The sequence below is a fragment of the Anguilla anguilla genome, chromosome 2 (genome assembly GCF_013347855.1).
Source record: "Anguilla anguilla isolate fAngAng1 chromosome 2, fAngAng1.pri, whole genome shotgun sequence".
Taxonomy (NCBI): domain Eukaryota; kingdom Metazoa; phylum Chordata; class Actinopteri; order Anguilliformes; family Anguillidae; genus Anguilla; species Anguilla anguilla.
The window spans coordinates 61,384,277-61,399,276 of NC_049202.1; the positions used below are offsets into that span (position 1 = coordinate 61,384,277).

General features: G+C 51.6%; 1 protein-coding gene across 1 annotated transcript in view; it reads left to right on the top strand.

The window, feature by feature from the left end:
* Window positions 1-15,000, top strand: part of sdk2b (sidekick cell adhesion molecule 2b) — a 92,182-nt gene that overhangs the window by 20,963 nt on the left and 56,219 nt on the right. The window contains exons 4-8 of the mRNA XM_035401039.1: window positions 6,888-7,021; window positions 11,488-11,599; window positions 12,447-12,637; window positions 13,839-13,922; window positions 14,424-14,618. Of these exons, the coding sequence (XP_035256930.1) occupies window positions 6,888-7,021; window positions 11,488-11,599; window positions 12,447-12,637; window positions 13,839-13,922; window positions 14,424-14,618 (716 nt within the window). The remainder of the gene's footprint in view (window positions 1-6,887; window positions 7,022-11,487; window positions 11,600-12,446; window positions 12,638-13,838; window positions 13,923-14,423; window positions 14,619-15,000) is intronic.

Consider the following 15,000-nt stretch of genomic DNA (forward strand, 5'->3'; position numbering starts at 1 on the left):
TGCTCCCTGGTCCAGTCTCCGGAACGCTCCGTGCCCTCCGCGCGCGGCTCGACATTCTGAGACGCTCTGGATCGTTTGGTTGGATCTGTGCACTTTGAAATTCAGGTTCTGTCCCTGTACGGTCAGGAGCTTTTGAATTGTTGGATCTGAGCACTCGTTCACGTTTTAAGAGCGTTTTGATCTGCTTGTGTGCAGTGTTAAGCGCTTGAATCTTAAGGATCTGTGCATGTTTAAGAGGTCTGAATCGTTAGATCTGTGCACATTTAAGAAGTCTGAATCCTTGGATCCGTGCGGTTTAAGAGCTTTGTATCTGTTGCTTGCGTGCAGTGTTACGTGCTTGAATCTTAAGGACCCATGCACTTTAAGAGGTCTGAATCGTAAGGATTGGTGCACTTGAAGAGTTCTGAATCGTTGGATCTGTACATGTCGGAGAGGTCTGAATCGTCTGTGCTGTGCACATTTAAAAGGTCTGAATCACTGGACCCGTGCTGCTTTAGAGCTTTGGATCTGTTGTGTGTGTGTGCACAGTTGAGAACTTTAAGCATCCGTGCACGGTTTGGGAGATTTGAATTGTAGCTGTGCAGTTTAAAAGCTTTGAAACTTTTGGATCTGTGCGCTGCCGAAGAGCTTTGCGATCCTCGGGATATATACACAGCTCGGGGCGCTGGCATAATTGAGGATTTTTCTGCGAAATTCTCTTTGTTTTTCTAACCCCGGAGGTTCCAAGGTGATTGCTACATTGAAATAACCTTGCACACGGTGTGGAATTAAGGTTGTTTTTGTTTTTTTCTTTTCTTTTCCTTTCCTTTTCATTTGGGTGGGTGCAACACCCAACATTATTTACCTGGGGTAAAGTTGCACAAGGGCACTGGGACTGCCTGGATGTAATTACCTGCGCAATCTTTTATTGTGAGTGATCAATTATGGCCTGGGCTGTGCCGTCCCCTCCCTGTCACCTGCGTATGGAGTCCCTATTACTCACAGGGGCTCTGCGCCACAGCCCTCTTCTGTGCGTTCACCACAACAACCCCCTCCCCCCCCTCCGACCTGTGTTCATGCTGACTGTTCTCTTCCACTGGAGGTGACCAGCAGGGCCCAGCTCGATAAAAAAACATGTGTTTGTGTGTGTGTGTGTGTGCGTGTGTGTGCACATCGTCAGAGAGGGGGGTCAGAAGATCGCTTCAGTGTTCCACCGTCAGGCGAACAGACAGAGTGAAATTGGAAGTTGTTGTGACCAGGGCATAAATGAATGAATAAACAGGTTGCCGTGTTCAGGAGACCGACGGGCTGAACGGCACTTTAAGCAGATCTGGTGAACAGCAGATTCAACAAATACAATGAACAGCAGAGTGAACTGAACAATCAGGGAGAATGATACAGCAGGGTGAGAGGTGGTAAGAACACATAGAGCGAATAGAACTGAACTGAAATGGTAGGGAGAATGGAATTGCACAGTGAACTGCTGAGTGAACAGACAGGGAAAATGACATAAAGAACTGAACAGAGAGGATTAAAGGTTTAGTAGACCGAGCAGTAGAGTGCAGTCGCAGGATGAATGGTATAGTGGGGTGAGCAGTACAGTGCAGTGACAGGGTGAATGGTATAGTGGGGATGAGCAGTAGAGTGACAGGGTGAATGTTATAGTGTGGTGAACAGTAGAGTGACAGGGTGAATGGTAGAGTGGGTGTGTGCAGTAGAGTGCAGTGACAGGGTGAATGGTTTAGTGAGGATGAGCAGTAGAGTGCAGTGACAGGGTGAATGGTATAGTGGGGATGAGCAGTATATTGACAGGGTGAATGGTATAGTGGGGTGAGCAGTACAGTGCAGTGACAGGGTGAATGGTATAGTGGGGATGAGCAATAGAGTGACAGGGTGAATGGTATAGTGGGGATGAGCAGTAGAGTGACAGGGTGAATGTTATAGTGTGGTGAACAGTAGAGTGACAGGGTGAATGGTAGAGTGGGTGTGTGCAGTAGAGTGCAGTGACAGGGTGAATGGTATAATGGGGGTGAGCACTGGAGTGACAGGGTGAATGGTATAGTGGGAGTGAATGGCAAAGGGAAGGTATAGGTTGAGCAGCACAGCAAGCAGCGTAGTGGCCTGAGCTGAGACGCCACCCTCATAAATGAACAGTCTGTCCTGGATCACCAAGGAAACGCGTGAAAAAAAGATTCTCTGTCTCATTTGATTTGACTCACCGCTCTCTGCTCCAGAGCGTCGTTTGTTACCCATGACCCCCTTCTCTCCTCGGAGAGCCTCCTCCACGCGCTGGCCGTTTGTCAGGGAGTTATGGAGGTCTATGGGCTGGAGATGGGCCTGGTCCCTGGGGGAGCAGAGCTCACGCTGATGAATGGCCTCAGACACAATCACACACAATTCTGTGCTGCCCGTCTCTAACTGTGAGCCAATACATGGGTCATGTGACCAGTACACATGAACACACACACACACACGCACACACACACACACGAGCGAACACACACACACACACACACGCACACACACACACACAAGCGAACACACACACACACACACGCACACACACACACACACAAGCGAACACACACATGCACATTCACGCACAGATAAACACATACACACAAATATGCACACAAACGTACACAGACAGACACACGCACACACACACAAGTATAAACACGCACACACATATACACACACGCACACTCCATTACCGAATAACATTAATAGAATCCTGATCTATCCCCCAACCAAGCCCCCACCCCCACCCTACAGGTACTCCCAACAGATACAACAGACACACAGAATATAATTACAGATGGAAATATTTCTCGCCTCCAGCTAAGCAAAGCAGGCTTGTATTAAAAGCAGCCTCTCTCTGAACAAGAGCATCCTCTCTCTGAAGTGAACAGGAGCAGCCTCTCTCTGAACAAGAGCAGCCTCTCTGTGATGTGCACAGGAGCAGCCTCTCTCTGAGCTGAACAGGAGCAGCCTCTCTCTGAAGTGAACAGGAGCAGTCACTCTGTGAAGTGAACAGGAGCAGCCTCTCTCTGAAGTGAACTGGAGCAACCTCTCTCTGAAGTGAACAGGAGCAGCCTCTCTCTGAACAAGAGCAGCCTCTCTGTGAAGTGCACAGGAGCAGCCTCTCTCTGAGCTGAACAGGAGCAGCCTCTCTCTGAAGTGAACAGGAGCAGCCTCTCTCTGAAGTGAACAGGATCAGTCACTCTCTGAAGTGCACAGGAGCAGCCTCTCTCTGAGCTGAACAGGATCAGCCTCTCTCTGAGCTGATCAGGAGCAGCCTCTCTCTGAGCTGATCAGGAGCAGCCTCTCTCTGAACTGGAGCAGCCTCTCTCTGAACAGAAGCAGCCTCTCTCTGAACTGGAGCAGCCTCTCTCTGAACAGGAGCAGCCTCTCTCTGAACAGGAGCAGCCTCTCTCTGAGCTGAACAGGAGCAGCCTCTCTCTGAAGTGAACAGGAGCAGCCTCTCTCTGGAGTGAACAGGAGCAGCCTCTCTCTGAACAGGAGCAGCCATCTGTCCCCGTGGCTGCAGTCTGCTCTTCATAACTGTGGGCTCCAGCAATGGAAGGGTGAAGTGCCGCTGGTTACGGTCTGCTGAGCGCTCCTCCCGCCCCTGAGCGCCCGCTGACTGTGAGGGCTCAGAAGAGGCTTGGCGGCTTTAGCGGGGCTGGTTCCGGACGGCAGGCGCGGGGTTCGCGTGGTCCTCTTTAAAAAAATTTTTAACATACACCTCGATGCAAAGCAAACCCAGCAGAATATAATGCCCTGGCTATGTGTTGCTGAGAAAATAACCCCCTTCCTCCCTCAGTTGTTCACACTCCACCTTCCTCTCCCTCTTACACCCCCCCCAGCCTCCCCACCCCTAATTTCTCAGCTCCCTGGCTTGACAAATCCCAACACAAAGAGCAATGTGTTGAAAAGTCATTAGTGCCACTTCCCCACTGACTGGGCTGGATTGGAGAGAGCGTGGGACTGTGTGTGCGTGCATGTGTGTGTGTGTGTGTGTGTGTGTGTGTTTGTGTGCGCATGTGTTTGGGTGGATGGGAAGAATATTCAGAGCCACATCCATGAAACAAAACCAGCATCTTTCACTTCAGCATCTGTCCTTTAACCCCCCCCCCCCCCCCCCCCATGTTAAAATGACGGGTCCCACAGCACTGCATGCCTGTGCTTAAACCTGCACTTTCATCCCCGTGACCCATTGATTTGGGTAGTGTGGGCGAGATGCATCACGTGTTTAAAATCGGTCTTCTCCTGAGCAGGAATGAGTCAAGGGTTCAAACGGCAAACAAAAAGAACATCAGTAGGGACTCAAATTTACTGTAAAAAAAAATATATATATATAAATACATAAATGAACCTTCAGAGAATTTCTCTGTGTGCATCTTTTTCATATTTGCGTGTGCGTGCCTGTGGGCGTTTGTGTGTTGTGTGTGCACCTCTCTGCATGTTCCTTAATCCAGCCGAGCGGAGTCTGACGTGTGTGCACTTTATGGGGACTTTATTGCCAATGTACAGCTCAGCAGAGCGTGACCTTGTAGACTTTATGAGGACGTATATGTGTCTGCTACGTGGGTACACACACGTGTGTGTGCGTGTGTGTTCACGCGTGAGTGAAACTGTGGGTACACGTGCATGTGTGTGTGTGTGTGTGTGTGTATGTGTGTGCATGCATATGTGTTTGTGTGCACGTGCGTGTGTACGTGTGTGTGTGTGTGTGTGTTTGAATGTGTGCTTACGTGTGTGTGTGTGTGAGAGAGTGTGTATACGTTTGCCGGTGCCTGTTAGCGTGTGTTTCTGTACATGTACGAATCTGTCGGTGCGTGCGCCTGGCCTTCCCGTGCACTTTTTTGGTGTGCGCACGTGTGTGTACGCCGCGAGCGCGCCGAGGGAAGGTTCTGGAAGGTCCGTGGAATCAGCGGAGATTAATTAAGCGCTCCCGCTCCCCTCCTCCCGCGCGTTCGCCCGAATGCATTATTCAGGCGCCGTGTCCGAGGGGTCGTCCGCGGCGGGGAGACGTTAAATATTTAGCGCGGTTCACGGGCACACACAGCGCCGCTCTGGGGGCTCATGACGGGACGAAGAGGCCCGTTCAGCCCGGTTTGATCCGCCGATTACAAAGCGGGACGGAGCGCGCTCGGACGCGCCGGGCTCCCGCCGGCCTCCAGGCGGGGCTCGGCTGCGTCCCGGGTGGCTCCTCGCCCACCCGGGGCCCTGTCATCATCATCATCATCATCATCGCTCACCTGTCCTGTCTGTCCCAGTGGCAGAGCCTTGCCTCGGCACTGAAGGGCCTGCTCCACCCTGTCAGGTGTGAGGTCACAGATGTGTGACTAGAGTGTTCTTACCTGAACGTTCTAATGCTGAGGAAACAATCTGAGGGGCTTACTGGTAACCGAATGTAACTACTGGAAAGGTAACTGAGAGCAATGGAGTTCTGGAACACTGACTTAGAATGTGGACAGACTCAGAGAGAGGGAGACTCCGAGTCAGACTCAGAGAGAGAGAGCGATTCAGAGTGAGAGAGACTCAGACTCAGATAGACAGCCTCGAAGAGAGAGAGACTCAGAGTCAGACTCAGATTGAGAGTCAGAGTCAGACTCGGAGAGTGAGACTCAGAGTCAGACTCAGATAGAGAGTCAGAGAGAGAGAGAGACTCAAAGAGAGAGAGACTCAGATAGAGAGTCAGAGTCAGACTCGGAGAGTGAGTCTCAGAGAGTCAGAGGGCGAGTTAGAGCGGGGCTCGTCACATGCAGCTTGCGCAGGTGGCCTGTGGGCGTGGCCTGTGGGCGTCCCGGTCTGGCAGTGCGGATCGCTGACGCTCAACGAGATACGGACGTCCTGCCGACCAAAATCCCTCCCCCCCCCCCCTCCAGGTGACACTGTAGTCAGTGATGTGCAGCTTTGCTAGGCCGCTGGGCACAGCCCGAATCCGTTACCATGGCACCCGCCCACCCACCAGAACCCTTTCATAATAGGACGAGCCACCTGGCGAAGCCCAGAAGCGTTCTGACTGCAGCATCGGTGTGGGATCTGAAGGATGCCCACGGTAAGAGGGACCCGCAGGCAGAATTAACACCGCGTTAAGTCGTCTGGGACAACGGTGTCTGCTCAGAAAAGAAAATGAATTTCTTAGTTCAGCTTCCTTTTTTTAATAGAATTTGGAAATGCATCCGCTGAAAAGCAGTTTTGAGTTTTTTTTGTTTTTTTTCTTCGGTTGCCCAGATCGGTGGTTTCTGGGGCTCAGGGGCGCGGGGAGGCACTGAACCAATCCGGGGGTTTCATGTGGCCAATTCATGTGGCCATTCAACCAAATTTACCTGTGCGTGTGTGTTTGGGTGTGTGTGTGTGTGTGTGTGTGTGTGAGTGCGCATGAGCTTGTGTGTTTGTGTGTGTGTGTGTGAGCCGGTGGGTGTGTGTGTACGTGCGTATGAGCTTGTGTGTTTGTGTGTGTGTGTGTGTTTGTGTGGGTGTGTGTGTGGTATATGCATTGATTTGTTATGTATATGCTGTATGTTCTCCTGGTGCGTCAGCATGCCTGTACAGACGCTGCGGAATGATTGATACTCCTTTAGTGAGCCCACTTCCCTCAGATCTACATTTCATTTTCCGGAGGAGAGGAGAGGAGAAGTGGAAAGAGGAGGCGACAGGAGGAGTGGAAGGAGCGCCCATATGGAACATGCAAAGCGGCTCAAAATTGTTAAACACACTCCTACAACACACCAGGCCTGCCAATTGACATTGAGCAGGGAGCTGCGGGGGTGGGGTTTAGTGCTGAATTAATGCAGTCTGATGTTGGAGAGAGGAATTCATCAGACGGACACGGGCTTCCCCGCGTGTGTCATATCCAAAGGTTAATCAGTGACCTTTGACCCCTGTGTCTCCCGCAGTGCCATCACCCTGGACAACACCCTGGTCATCCTGTCCACCGTGGCCCCGGACGCCGGCAGATACTACGTGCAGGCCGTTAACGACAAGAACGGAGAAAACAAGACCAGTCAGCTCATCACTCTGTCTGTGGACAGTGAGTAACACACGCCCACACACACACGTATGAACACACACATGCACACACGCACAATCGCACACACACACTCACACACATACTCACACGCACGTATGAACACACACATGCACGCACGTACGTACACACACACATTCACATACACACGTGCACACACGCACGCATGCACACAAACACACACACACACACACACATACACACACACACACAGACATTCTCATGCACACACATACACATACACCCCCCTCCCCTTCACAGGTGCCATTTTCAGTTTGTACGAATGTGTGTTTAGCTTGGTTCTTAAGGACCTGGAGGAGGATGTTTTCAGTCTGTTTAGGCTAGCAGTAAATGAGGTTTTAATGCAGCTCTCTCCTCTGCAACCCTCTCAAGGTGATCTCTAGACCTGTTGGAGTGGGTGAGAAGGAGTGCAGCCAATCGTGAAGGCTCATTCATTAGACCACACCTCCCCTTTGCCTGCGAGTAATTGAATTGCTTATTGTTTGGCTGCTAGGAAGCTATTTGTTAGGGTTGATGCCCTTTGCTGGAGCATTAAGGCTCAGCTGGACTCACACAAAAGGGGCATCTGCATTGTTGTGCTCAAAAAATGTCCGGTCAGTCAGCTGGAAAAAAAAGAGTTGAGATTGCTGTGGGACATAGTGCTTTGTGTACATATTAAGCCTGAGCAATGCAGCAGTGTTCTATTCAAGGGTTGGTGTATGTGTGCATGCATGTGTGCGTGTGTGTGTGTGTGTGTGTGTGTGTGTGTGCCGGTTTGTGTGTGTGTGTGTGTGTGTCTGTGTATTGGTATTTAAGTGTGTGTGTGTGATTGTGTGTATATGTACTGTAAGTATGTCTGTGTGCGGATGCGTGCGCTGTGTGCGTGTTTGTATCTGTCGGTGTGTGTGTAGGTGCGTGTGTGTGTAGGTATGTGTGTGTGTGTGTGTGTGTGTGTATATGAATGTGCATATCCATCTGTGTGCGTATGTGTGTGTGTGTGTGTGTGAGTGTGCGTGTTTGTGTGGGAGAGGTTATTCAGTGGCTCTTCTTCAGAGGTCCTCACAGTGCAGGTAATCCTGACAAGTAGGCGCCACCGCGGGACGTCAGTTAGCAGATGCTCCTGTGCGTGTCCCAGAAGCGCGGGCCATGCTTATGGCTACACGCACACACACTGTGAAGAATACACTCTTCATACGGCTACCGTTTTCTCATTTAATGATTTTTCACTAGCAACACTGCTGCTGTTTTTGTTTTGGGTATTTGTTTTTACAGTGCATGCTGTACTCCCCTGCAGGCACGCATCTCTCGGCCGCCAGCCGCGGCTGCCAGCACCCCGGTGTTTTTGCCGATCGGCAAAGTGGTCGTCCGCTGGCGGCAGGCCCGGTCATCAGCTCTTTCATCTTCTCTCTCTTTTTTAATTAAAAAAAAAAACAAAAAAAAAAACGGTATTTTACATAAATTTGTCATCCAACGACGGGCTGAACCTGTCCGTTCGCACCCTGATTTGGAACGTGCAATTATCTTTTCATAACCGCCGTTCGCACTGCAGGTTCCAGACAGCGAAGGCATCCGCTACCCGCTGTTCTCCTCCGAAATCTGCGGCGTCTCCACACCTGCTTCTTTCTTCACACCACGGCCCCCAGCCGAGCTCGAGAGGCGTGTCAGAGCAAGGCTTTTCATACGCGGCTTTCGGCACGCTGTCAACAGGCACCCCATCGAACCTGCGGGGGTCGCTAGAGAGCAATGAAATGCAACACTTTACATTGCATTGCAGGCATTTAGCAGACGCTCTTATCCTGAGCGACTTTCACCACATTCTACGTAGCATGTAGGTTAAGTACTTTGCTGAAGGGTTACGACGGTAGTGTCCTTCCGGGGAATCGAACCTCTGACCTTCAGGTCACAAGACCAGTTCCTTCTCCGTTATACTACACTGCCGCCCAAACACTGAAGCATCCTGTGCCCTAGGCGACGTGACGGGCGATTACAGGTAGCCCCTATCGGGCACTGGCACGGTCCGGTCCGGATTGGATTGGAGCCCGTGGGGCTCTTACAAGCTTTCTCCTCTTCTTAACAGCTGGAGCTCGTCTCCAGAGTCCCACCTGGGCCGTCAGCCTGCAGACCGCTGTACTCTGCGGTCGATTTCTGAAACACTGACAGCTGTGCTGATACTGGGGGGGGGGGGGGGGGGGGGGGGGGGGGGGGGGGCGGGAGTAGAGTCCAGTCGCCTGTGTCCATTGGGCAGTGTTATAGTTACGCTCCTGTCCCGTACAGATGATCTGGGAAATGATTGACAGATCTTGGCTTCCTGTTCCTGCCATCTGGCCACTCCTCCTTCCTGGTCGTGCTGCGTATTGGCCGTGGAGGGGGGGGGGGGGGGGGAGGGGGGGCGGGACGCCAGACAGGCACGGCCGCTGTTTACCCAGATCGCTCTCGCACCGCCGTGTCGTCTGTCGCGGTCTGTAATCTTAATGTCCCACATGCGCGTTTGGGGCTGAGCAGGGCGAGCATGGGAGACAGGGGGGTGGAGGAGGGGGGGCGGGGGTTGTTTGTGAACTCATTCGCACGGCAGACTGTTCGGCTTGTGGGACTACGTGTTTGTCTGTGAGTGTGTGTGTGTGTGTGTGTGCGTGCATGTGCGCATGTGTGAGTGTGTGTTTGTGCATGTGCGTATGTGTGTGCGTGTGGGTTTGTGTGTGTGTGTACGTGTGTGTATGTGAGCACACATCTGTGTGTGTTTGTGTGTGTGTGTGTGTGCTTGTGTCTGTTTGTGCAGAAAAGCACACGCAGAAATACACTCCTGAGAGCAGAAGCCTTTGGTTTTTCCAGCGAAGAAGGCTTTATTTTTTCTTCATCTCTTTGACCTGAGACCATGTTGTGGGTGTCTGTAATGGAAATCAATCAGCGATGTTAGCATTGCCTCTCTCGGTTTACATTAAGCACGTCTGCTCTCCCGGCAGAGCGAGATCAACAGGCATCTCTCATGCTCACCCCATCCACTGCTTTCTGGAGAAGTGCTGCTGCCCTCTGCAGGCCAGCCGAGGACCTGCAGTTACAGCGCGTTTGTAGCAATGGCTTTGTGCCCTTGGTTTCAGGCTCGTTTGAGCTGTGTGGCAGTGCAAGGGGTGACCAGCGGGAGGCGTGAGAGAGCACAGTGCATGAGCTTTTAAGTCAGACGTGATCATCGTCATCATTATCGCTGAGCATCTCTACGCTCTCTCAGTCCGTCTTCTCTTTCTCTCTTTCTCTCTCTCTCTCGCTTCTCCCTCTGTTATTTGCTCTGTCACACCTGTTTCTCACTCTCTCTCCATCTCTGTCTAAATCACTCTGCCTTTCTGTCTTGCCTCTCTCCCTCCCCTCTCTTCCTCCCTCTCTAGCTTCTCTCTCTCTCTGTGTCTCTCACTTCCCCCTGCCCCCTCTTTCTCTCTCTCTCTCTCTCTCTCTCTCTCCCTTTTCCTCCGGGTTCCTTAATGTTTTAATCACGTTCCTCGGTGCTAAAAGGTCACGTCTCTATTCCTGTCTGTATCTCATCGCCGCACGCCAGCTGTGAAAGCAGAGCGCTAAGGCGGATTAGCCGCCGCGCTCTCCGTCTCATCCTGTCTGTTTAACGCAATCAGGGCTGAGGAAAGAGGGGCAGCAAACCCACCCCCCCCCCCCCAACCCCCCCCTCCGCAGGGCAGGGGCGGGGCCAGGCCACCGTAACCGCGGCGAGGGCCGGGAGGGGCTGGCGTGATTTGCAGTACACTTTCCTCCGGAACTCGAGCGCTTCCCGCGGAGTCTAGAAACTATTGTTCTGTGTCAGGGCTCTGAGGCCCGGCTGTAAATTATTCAGGCGGAGCTGGAGTGCAGGGCTGGGGTTAGCGATGCTGCTGCTGCTGCTGCTGCTGCTGCCGCTGCTCTGGGTCCTGTTAGCCCCCACAGCTCCCTCACCTTCCCACAGACACCAGCCATCCTGCTCAGCCTGCTTCTCCTCAATTACAGCATGACATGCTCACACACACACATACACTCACACACATGCACACGCATTCACACACATGCACACTTACGTACACACACATATACACTCACACACGAGAGCATGTGCAAACACACGCACACACACACACATCCACACACATACACGCACACACACACTGACACACATACACACACACACACTCACACGCACACACGCATTCACACACATGCACACACGTACGTACACACACACGAGAGCATGTGCAAACACACACACACACACACATTCACACACGTACGTACACACACACATACACTCACACACGAGAGCATGTGCAAACACACACACACACACACACACACACATACGTGGACACACACACATATACACGCACACACAAGCGCATGTGCACACAAACTCAGACATTCACAGACATACGCACACATACACAGATATATACACACACACACACTCACACACAGTGAACCCCCTGTCCATTCCCTTTCAGATGTGGGGGGCCCGGCAGATCCCATCGCCCCCACAATTATCATCCCCCCACGAAACACCAGCGTGGTGTCTGGCACCTCAGAGGTCACCATGGAGTGCGTGGCCAATGCCAGGTGAGTCAACTTTGACATTTCAGATAAAGCAGGCTGTAGAATGTGTGTTCCCTTTTCCTTGCCTTTGCATGAATGTGTGTGTGTGTGTGTGTGTGTGCGTGTGTGCATGTGTGTGTGTGTGAGTCTGAGTTAATTTGTTAATTATTTTAAATGCGATGTTTGCTTTCCAAGTTCAAGAAAATATATGTCACCAAAACACAAGTCTCGGTTTGGAGGGTTCAGCAGACAGTGCATTAAAGAGTACATAAAAGACATGCATCAGACACCATAAAAACAACCGCTGGCGAAGTGGCATTCATAAAAACTGGTAGAGACAGAAAACAGGTGCTGCAGCGTGTGTCTTTGTCCGCTTTTGTGTGTGTGTGTCCGTGCATGCGTGCGTGCCTCTGTGTGTGTGTGTGTGTGTGAGTGAGTCTGAGTGAGTGTGTGAGTTTCTGTACTACTGCTCAACCTCCCTCTCTTTCTCTCTCTCCCAGATTCAAATTCAAATATGCTTTACTGTCCTGACCACACAGGTTATAATATTGCCGAAGAGTACAAAGCAGTAATTTGCATAAAATGCAAATTGTCAAAAAAACCATTATCTCTCTCTCTGTCTGTCTCTCTCTTCCTCTCTCTTTTCTCTCTCTCTCTCTTTCGCTCTTTCTCTGTTTTTCTTTCTGTTTTCTCTCCCTCTCTCACCGCCTCTCCCTCTCTCTCTCTCCCCCTCCCTCTCTCTCCCCACTCTCTCTCTCTCTCTCCCTCTCTCTCTCTCTCTCCCCCCTCCCTCTCTCTCTCTCCCCCCTCTCTCTCTCTCTCTCCCCCCCCTCCCTCTCTCCCTCCCCCTCTCTCTCTCCCTCTTCCACAGGCCGCTCATAAAGCTCAGCATCACCTGGCGGAAGGACGGCGTGGTGGTGAGCAGCGGTCTGAGCGACTTCAGCCGCCGGCTGACCGTCATGGGGCCGCTGGTCGGCGACTCGGGCTACTACGAGTGCGAGGCGGTGCTGAGGAGCAGCAGCGTGCCGTCCGTCAGCGCCGGCGCCTATCTGCACGTGCTCGGTAACCCGCCCGTCATCCGGGCCCCGCCCCCTCCTGTCGCTGCTCGCCGTCAGCGTCGATACTTAACCGTTACATCGTCGTTTTCATTTTAACCCTAATGTGGCACACCTGACTCTACTAATTAGTAGCTCAACAAGACCTCTAGCTGCTGAATGGGGTGTGCTTTGTTAGGGCTGGAGTGAAAACCTACAGGATGGTAGATCTCTAGCTGCTGAATGAGGTGTGCTGTGTTAGGGCTGGAGTGAAAACCTACAGGATGGTAGATCTCTAGCTGTTGAATGAGGTGTGCTTTGTTAGGGCTGGAATGAAAACCTACAGGATGGTAGATCTCTAGCTGCTGAATGAGGTGTGCTTTGTTAGGGTTGGAGTGAAAACCTACAGGATGGTAGATCTCTAGCTGCTGAATGAGGTGAGCTTTGTTAGGGTTGGAGAGAAAACCTACAGGATGGTAGATCTCTAGCTGCTGAATGAGGTGAGCTTTGTTAGGGTTGGAGAGAAAACCTACAGGATGGTAGATCTCTAGCTGCTGAATGAGGTGTGCTTTGTTAGGGCTGGAGTGAAAACCTACAGGATGGTAGATCTCTAGCTGCTGAATGAGGTGAGCTTTGTTAGGGTTGGAGAGAAAACCTACAGGATGGTAGATCTCTAGCTGCTGAATGAGGTGTGCTTTGTTAGGGCTGGAGTGAAAACCTACAGGATGGTAGATCTCTAGCTGCTGAATGAGGTGTGCTTTGTTAGGGCTGGAGTGAAAATCTACAGGATGGTAGATCTCCAGGAGCAGGGTTGGTTACCACTGCCTTACAGTGAATATAGCTGTGCTCACGTGAGACAAGGCCAGCCCTGTCACATCTTCCCTGCTAAAGTGAAATCATTCTGTATCTTGAAGACACGTTGTGAAATTAACAGGCTGTGTTTATTTGTTGTGTATAATGAACATATGGCCTATAAGTGTAAATATGATATTAAAACATATTTGTGTGTGCAAATAAGATTACTGCTAACAGTTGTTCCATGTTACCTACATTGGAGATACTCCATTCAAACCAAATTTAGTTACAATTTAACTGCACAGGCATCGCTGCAGAATTTAACTGCACAGGCATCGCTGCAGAATTTAACTGCACAGGCCCTGTGCAGGTGTGATAGTACCTCAGCCCTCTCACCTGATCTTTAATCTCTAAACCCCACCCCCCCACCTCAGAGCCCCCCCAGTTTGTGAAGGAACCGGAGAGGCACATCACTGCAGAGATGGAGAAGGTGGTGGACATCCCCTGCCAGGCTCGAGGTGTGTGTGTGTGTGTGTGTGTGTATTTGTGTACTGTACGTTGTAAAGAATTTACTGTAAATGTATTTAGAGTGTGTGTGTGCATGCGCGCGTGTGTATGTGTGTGTGCGTGTGTGTGTGTGCGTGTGTGCGTGCATGTGTGTGTGTGTGTGCGTGCGTGTGTGCATGTGTGTGAGTGTGTGTGTGTGAGAGTGTGTGTGTGTGTGTGCGTGTGTGTGTGTGTGTGAGTGTGTGTGCGTTGTGTGTGTGTGTGTGAGTGTGTGTGTGTCAGAGTGTGTGTGTGTGTGTGTGTGTGTGTGTGTGAGTGTGTGTGTGTGAGTGTGTGTGTGTGTGCGTGCATGTGTGTGTGTGTGTGCGTGCGTGTGTGCATGTGTGTGAGTGTGTGTGTGTGAGAGTGTGTGTGTGTGTGTGTGTGAGTGTGTGTGCGTTGTGTGTGTGTGTGTGTGTGAGAGTGTGTGTGTGTGTGTACACGTGTGTCTCACTCCCTGTGTTCCTCTCCAGGAGTCCCCCAGCCTGATATAGTGTGGTATAAAGACGCCGCGCCCATCAGCCCGGTGAAGACGCCCCGCTACAGGGTGCTGGTTGGGGGGAGTCTGCAGGTCAACGGACTTCTGCCCGACGACACCGGAATGTTCCAGTGCTTCGCCCGAAACCTGGCGGGCGAGGTTCAAACCAACACCTACCTGGCCGTCACCAGTACGTCACATCTCCCTATCCTTTCTGTGCCCTACTGCCTCCTTCCACACCCTACCACCTCGCTCTCCCTCTCTCTCTCTGTCTCTCTCTCTCTCTTTCCCCCTCTCTCAGTTTTATTTATGAATTTATTTGTATGTATCATAGGCAGTTTATGTGTGTGTAAGGGATATGGTTTATTAAAGGGTCTCAAAAGTCAAAGTCTGTCCCTCTCCCTCTCTCTCTCTCCATCTCCCTCTCTTTCTCTCTCCCCCCCCCCCATCTCTCTATTTCCGTCACTCTGATCCGTGCTGTCGGGTTTTTGACGGGAGCTGGTTTCTGGGAGCAGCACTCTGATGAATGGCCTGCCGTGACTCACGGGGAGGCTTTTTTTTTGGCCAGGTTT